This window comes from Brassica oleracea, chromosome C1 (genome assembly GCF_000695525.1).
Source record: "Brassica oleracea var. oleracea cultivar TO1000 chromosome C1, BOL, whole genome shotgun sequence".
NCBI classification, from domain to species: domain Eukaryota; kingdom Viridiplantae; phylum Streptophyta; class Magnoliopsida; order Brassicales; family Brassicaceae; genus Brassica; species Brassica oleracea.
Window position 1 is genome coordinate 10645188 of NC_027748.1, and position 7376 is coordinate 10652563.

The 7376-nt window shown below is 38.0% G+C and overlaps 2 protein-coding genes across 2 annotated transcripts; one reads left to right on the top strand and one right to left on the bottom strand.

Annotated features, from left to right (window-relative positions):
* Positions 1-35: 35 nt before the first annotated feature.
* LOC106310628 lies at positions 36-2082 on the top strand. The gene is made up of 8 exons (XM_013747856.1): positions 36-296; positions 375-396; positions 629-685; positions 770-851; positions 1000-1095; positions 1186-1310; positions 1393-1411; positions 1516-2082. Exons 1-8 carry the CDS (start codon positions 197-199, stop codon positions 1837-1839), a joined length of 825 nt encoding a protein of 274 aa, XP_013603310.1. The 5' UTR covers positions 36-196; the 3' UTR covers positions 1840-2082.
* Positions 2083-2234: 152 nt separating this feature from the next.
* LOC106310618 lies at positions 2235-4858 on the bottom strand. The gene is made up of 3 exons (XM_013747847.1): positions 3629-4858; positions 2578-3120; positions 2235-2491 (listed from the first exon to the last, which is right to left on the bottom strand). The coding sequence occupies exons 1-3, from the start codon at positions 4568-4570 to the stop codon at positions 2387-2389; spliced, it is 1590 nt and encodes a 529-aa protein (XP_013603301.1). The 5' UTR covers positions 4571-4858; the 3' UTR covers positions 2235-2386.
* Positions 4859-7376: the final 2518 nt, after the last annotated feature.

Here is a 7376-nt window from a genome sequence, read left to right on the forward strand (position 1 = left end):
TTTTTTTGATTACGATTGAGAGGGAGAGGGAGAGGGAGATGAAGTCAGAAATACGTTTCTGAGAACAAAAAAAAAAAAAAAGGAAAGAGCTGTAGATTTTGATTTGATCAGATTCTCTAAGACTTTTGCGAGTCGATCTGATCCGATCCTCATCCTCATCCTCTTCTCTCGCCTGTGAGTCAGTTGGTCATCGAAAATGGCGCCGAAATTCGACACGGAGAAGATGCAGGAACGCCAGAACTTCCGCAACGTCTGGCACACCGATCTCACTCACAGCATCCAGGGCGATACTCCTTGTAATCCTCTCTTCTCTCTCTGTTTGATCGGGTTTTGGGGATTGATTGATTGATTGATTATGTGTTTGTTGTTCGCAGATTGCTGCTTTGCGCTGTGGTGGTAAGTCTCCGCTTCGATCTGAGCTTCTTCTCGTTGCTTGCTTGCTCTTTATCTCCAGTTGTGAATCTTGTTTATGTGAATTGACCAATATTTGACTTTTCGGAGAAAACTTGTAATTACATCATTTTGTCATCAAGGGAATGATCTGAATTTCACAACTAATACGACTTTCTCTAACCATTTTATGATTCTGTATCTGCTTGTGTCCTGTGTGTTCCTCTTCTCCTTGCAGTTCCCCTTGTGCGTCATATTTGCTTCGCAAACGTGCGCTTTACAATGACATGTCAAGGTATTCAAGTGCCTTCGCATAGATGCATTGCAATTCGATCTTCTTAGTTTTTTTTTTTAAAAAAGATGCTTCTTTGCCTCACAGGTACACTTGCTGCGCCGGTTACATGCCTTGTAGTGGCAGGTGTGGAGAAGCCAAATGTCCTCAACTTTGTCTTGCCACTGAGGTAAGGATCTTGATCATCTTCAAGATGAAGTCTTTTCCTATTACTCCTATAACGTTTATTTTCAGTATCTGTGTATTTTATCTAACATAAGCATTCAATCTCAGTCATGACTAGTTAGCTAGTTCTAAGTAGCAGAACAATTTTGCAGGTCTTTTGCTGCTTTGGAACCTCTGTGGCATCCACTCGTTTTCTTCTTCAAGATGAGTTCCAGATTCAGACGACGCAGTGTGACAACTGCATCATTGTAAGTATCCTCATTTCCCAAGGCCATTTCAAGCAATTAGAGTGGAAACAAACAGGACTGGTAATCTATGCTGTCTTCTTGGCTGTGTAGGGATTTATGGTTTGCCTCAGCCAAGTGGCTTGCATATTCTCCATAGTTGCATGTATCGTCGGCATTGATGAGCTTTCTGAAGCTTCTCAGCTGCTCTCTTGTTTAGCTGACATGGTGTACTGCACGTAAGAACCTCCCCATCTGTATTCTCATGTTCATTCCCTTTAACTTATTGTCCCTGATGATTCTTTTTTTCTTTGTTTGCAGGGTTTGCGCTTGTATGCAGGTAAAGTAATGAAATTATCAAACCCATTTCAACCTTACCTACTCAGAAAAGTAATATGTACACTCTTCCTAATAAAATCTTGTTCATCTATTATGCTTTTGTAGACACAACACAAGGTGGAAATGGACAAGAGAGATGGCAAGTTCGGTCCACAGCCGATGGCGGTGCCTCCGCCTCAGGTAATGTCACGTATTGATCAAGCAACTCCACCCGCAATCGGTTATCCTCCACAAGGTTACCCACCTTCTGGTTATCCGCAACACCCGCCACAAGGTTATCCACAACACCCACCGCAAGGTTATCCACCTTCTGGTTATCCGCAACACCCTCCACAAGGTTATCCACCTTCTGGTTATCCTCAAAACCCTCCAGCTTATCCTCAATACCCTCCCGGTCCGGCTTATCCTCCTCAGGCTTACCCAAAGTAACTACTCTTTGCCTGGTTTCTCTGGAGACTTCTTTTTCATCGTCCTTTTAAATTCACATTCAAGTCGTTGGTATATGATGTGCTCTTGGTCAAAAGTGTTGAACGTTGGCGGATTGTTTTGAGGTCATTGTTTGTGTAAGACATTACCTCTGCTGCTGTTGTTGTTACTGTCTGACACATGCCTCTTGGACTGAGTCATTTGATGATTTTTTTTTCTTAAGTCTTCTAAATTCTTTTATGGTAAGTACAGAGTCCAGTACAATTCACCAACTGTTTACATTCAGTGCTAACAAACTGTTTCTCATAATAGAAAACAAAAGAGATCTTGTGGTTGTGGGTGATAAACTAAATTAGATAAAGTGTGCTTTGGAAGAATGTTGTATGAACCACCATCAGTAAGAGAATAACTACGACGGGATTTCAATGATTACAATGTTAAATAACGTGGCAAGAAATTACGAGGGGGTAAAGCAGCCTAAAAACTAATTTTCCTTCCCTTTCAAAAAATAAAATCAATACAAGCAAATAAAAATAAACTATATAAGAAGTTACTTAAGTTCAGTGACTTCAGCTTCTCTACATACACCAACATTGATCCATAACGTATTATTCCTCTTTGTTTGTAATACTCTGCAACAGTTCCTCCTCGGTGACTGTACCAAAACACATGAAAACCATTAAGTCCGTAACATTATTCACATTTTAACCACATGCTATTAAATGACATTGCGTTACTTACCCTTTCCCATAGATGCGGGTCTGGTTTCTTGTAGACTACGATGGTATTAATCTCAGCTGGATTCGTCATCTTCCACCGACACGAAGGATGAGGAACACGGTGTCTCGTGTATTCGCTAACAGTAGTATTCAGCTGCTTATCGAATCTCGTGGACGACATGTAGAACACGAACGGTTTCTGACACGGGTTACGGCTAACCGGCCTGGTGTTAAACGCGTACGCGGTGTAATCCGCTCTTTTGTACCAATTCAAGAACGTCCTCGAAGGCATTTCCATTTCTCTAGGAGAGAATATTCCGCGGAATATTTGGACTGCATAGCCCCACGAGACCGAGATGGACCAACTCTTGTGCTTGTCGTAGCATATAGACTGCTGGAGAAGCCCAGCTGAGTCGAGCTTCATCGGTACGGTTAGCTTCTTGAGGGCACGGACTCTGGTCATGTTTGGGAAGATCGGTTCCACCACGTCGAGGTGGTGCATTGATACGAACGGTGTTACTGGGTGCGCGGCGAGGAGGCCGAAGAGGTTCCCGTAAACGTCGTACTGAAACGGTAACAACAAAACTTAAAACGTGGAGCGTGAAACGTACGCGTCATATGTGCGCGTAGTAAATAATGGGAAGAACCAAATCATTCAAGTATGGGAACAGAAAGGCGGGTCCCTCTCTTACACCTGTATTTAACCCTCTAACATAAGTAAATTTGACGACACTGGGCTACTCACGCGCCGCTTTGTCGGTACCAAACCACGAAAAAATTGCCAAAACAGCGTCAAAGCAAACGAATTTGAAATCACAAAACCAGCATAAGCTTCTCTCACAAGAACATAATAAAATTGAATGCCTCTTCTAAGTTTAGTTACTCAAGACATTGCGCCCAAAACTTGTAGAGTAGATTCCATAACAAAAGTTAACTAATTGAATGAAACCCATTTCAATTAACATCAATACCCAATGTCACAAAATCATTAATAACGCTAAATTAGCCACAAATCATCAAAATAAGTTAAATTCTCTACACTAAACCAAACACACAAATCATTAGAACTGTACCTGGTGAAAGCCGATTTCTTTAGTGAGTGGAACACCGAGTTCAGCCATACAAGCTTGCATGCGATCGTCAGAACCATACAACGCTGGATACCTCTGTATACACCGATCCTGCATCTTACTCAATGCCTTAGCCAACGGGTAGCTAATCGCAAACCCTCCTCCACCGTAAGCCATACTGTACGAGAAAAATATGTTCTGTAGATGAGACTCCGACAAGCTCCCGATGTAATACATCTGCTCGTGGTCGTACTTCCTCAACACCCTTATGAGATTATCCGTTACGAACACCGTGTCGTCATCGCCCATCACGAACCACCTCACGTTCTTCAGACCCAAACGCAGCATCTCCGACACGATCCTCGAGATCCGCAGCGCCGAGCGTTGCCCTTGTTTGTTCGTGTAAGGGAAATACGCTGTCCCGGCGGAGATTTTTATCGGTGGAAGTAGATCGTCGTCGTCTTCTTCGTTGCTTCTACTAATGTTCTTCTTCACCTCTTTGTCTAACCAAACGTAACCGCGCATGTGTTTCGGTTTGTACCAGATCTTGATATACTCTTTCCTCTGTTTCCACAGCTTCGCCGACGCGGCGATCCCGAACACCACGTGGTTGAGATCGGTCGGCTCGTCTGCCGCGTCTACCTTAACCTCCTCCTCCTCGCGGCGGCGCCGTGAAGCTACCTTTATGAGAGAGGAAGAGACGTTGGAGACGTTGGTGGAGAGGGCGGAGACGGTGGTGAAGGTAACGGAATCGTCGCAGGTGCGTGAGGTGGAGACGAGCTTAAGCATGTAGATAATGTAAGTGAAGACAATGAAGCAGATGAGACAGACCATTAGTTTTGGACCGGGTCGGGTTACCGACAGCATTCCGGGTATGGAAGTAGTACTCGACGAGGTTCGATCCCATGTCGGTTTCTCCGACGAGTCTTTCTGGTTACCTTTCATCCACACAGATTGAAGAAACAACAACTTTTGTAATGGAAAAAACAAACCCTCTATCAAGTATTAATTTGGGTCTGTTTTTGAAATTGGTGAAGACAGGAAGCAAAGTGTCTCTCTAGCTTCTTGATTCGTAACCCAGAGGGAGAGAACGAACCGAAAAAAATGGATCTTTCTTTCCTAAATAAGAAAGATTAATGTGAATGAGCTTGGTGATTTCCTGAGAAATCGAGGGGAATTAAGAGAAATACAACGTGAAACTCTTTTTATTTTTTTGCTTCTGTGTGGAGAGAGATAAAGGTGAGAGCGAACAGAAAAATAAAAATTAAAATTAAAAAGAACAGAAAATGAGAAAATATTATTTAAATAAATAAAATGGGGTTGTTGTCATTATTTTGGTTGTTTCCTAATTTGTTTGACAATTTATCATGCTAAATAAATATTTTAATTTTAATATTTTCGAGTTGTTTTGGTGCTAACCTAAAACCAAAAAGGTTTGTGTGTGAGATTAGTGTGGTGCAGATGTAAGGGAAAGCATTCGTAAGAAAAAGACGAGCGGTCGGATCAATGAATATGTGTGGGTCCTACTCTGACTCGTTTCCCCACGTGGGTCATTCGGAACTTTCTACGTGTCACTTTCATTGCTCCTATAATTTAAAGCGAAAGCTACGTCGTTTCGTTAGCAAAGAAAGGCTGTGGCTTTTTGCATTGGCTGGCTTCACCATTGTTTCAGTGGAGGTGGCTAACTGGTGTACACCGTTTGATGTTCATTATATTTTGGCGTTGCTCGACAATTTTAAAACAGGAGAAATGGGTTTGGGTAACACAAAACAATTAAAAAGGTTGTATGGAAAGAAATGACAAAGAAAAAGTAGTCTAAATTTATGAAAATAGACAAGTAAAAATGGACATTGTTTTCATAACAGTTAATTCTACGTGTTTTTATAATCGCTAATCACTAAAACGGTCTTTCAGGCTGCAATAAATTAAATGATTATCAATTCATAATCATTTATAGAGTTTAATGGGCTTCAGATTTAGTTATTAAAAATTTGGATATCTAGAGTAAGAGATCATGTCAATAGTAGTAGAAATTTAACGTTATCACGCATTAATGATAAAGAAAATCTCACTATGCAGCGCGTTATCGTTTTTTATGTGAAAAATAGTTTCACAATTCAAAGATCCTCAACTACTTGCTTCTTCATTGTCAGGTTATATTATTAATTTTGAGTATTATGATTTATGAATCCAAGTTAGTTAATAGATTTAGGTTCTCTTATTCTATATTACAAAAAGGTTCTTTTATTTATTGTTGTCATCTTCTTTGGAAAAATCTCCAAAGAAACTTCTTAGATAAATCAAAATTTGGATTTGATAAGTACAAATGCCAACTTACATGCATATCGGTACATATATATATATATATATTATTTTTTTCCCATTATAGACGTATATGTATGTCTAAAAGCTAAAATGTCAAATTTTGGATAAATCGAAAGTATATTGGATTTCTGATGTTGTGAAACTATAGCGATGATTGTTTCCTGATGTTGTTAAAGAAGATGATAGATAATTGTAACTACTAATTCTTTTGGTGTTTGACATTTGTTAATCTATGATATAAAAGTATAGATGGATTTGGCAGATTTGTTTTTCTTTTGGTGACTTTCAGATGAATGTGATAGATACGAATACGTATCGAATTCAAAACGTCTTCTTTGAGAAAAGGAATTCAAACTATTTCCACAACTAACTAAACAAAAATTCGTAAGAAAACGATGGAGCTCTTTGTTTTTTTTGTTTAAATTCAATAATTAAGAACTAAGAAGATCAACGAGAGAGATTTGCCCCTATTTAATATTGTATTTACATTCTCCTTTGGATTCTTGATTCATACTTGCTTCTGTCGTCTTGTTAACAGGTTATTCTTAAAATAGAATTATAGTAATAGAATAACTAAAAGGTGTTTATTCACCTGCTCTATATTCTCTAATTATTATGATCTGGAGAGCTTTGGTCCCAGCATTAGGGCAACTGCACATGGATATCATATTTTATGACAACCTTACATTATTTGGTTTTTATAAAATTGTTCCCTACTAAATTATTTGCGTTGTTAGAAAACATTATTAAAACCTCTAAAAAGAAGAAGAACAAAACACTAGTATTTGATGCACCTGAACTGGCCAAGCCCATGAAACACCTTAAGCTCATTGATGTCTTCGCAAAAATTACTCAAGTTCGAAATTGGTATACTCATGATTCATTTATAATGTCTTTTATAAACAGTGAAAAGATTTTTTGGTCTTTGATCTGTAAATCATTCCAAAACTAAATATAGTCTTGATCTCTGAAGCCACAAGAATCACTAAACAAACATGTATCTATCTCGTTAAATTAGAAGTACTTAAAGCTTATATTTGACAAAATAGTAGTAGTTAAAAAAAATATAATGTTGTTTGAAAACATAGATAATAATATATTAAAAAAAAAGAAAGTAATGGACTTATGTTATAAAAAAAAAATTAAAAATTCATTATATTATGAAAATTATATATATGAGCCAGCTTTAAAATATACGAAAATGGATGGTCCAATCTAATTACCTAAAAACATCTTTGTCTAAAATAATCATAAAACAAAATTTAAATTTTATATACATATTTTAAATCAAAATATTAATTTAAAATTGATTTATATCAAAAATTGATTCAAAAATATACATATATTCAAAAATTGATTTTACTAATTTGTTTATAACTATTATAAAAATGTTTTAAATATATTTAAGAAAAATACAATACAAAAC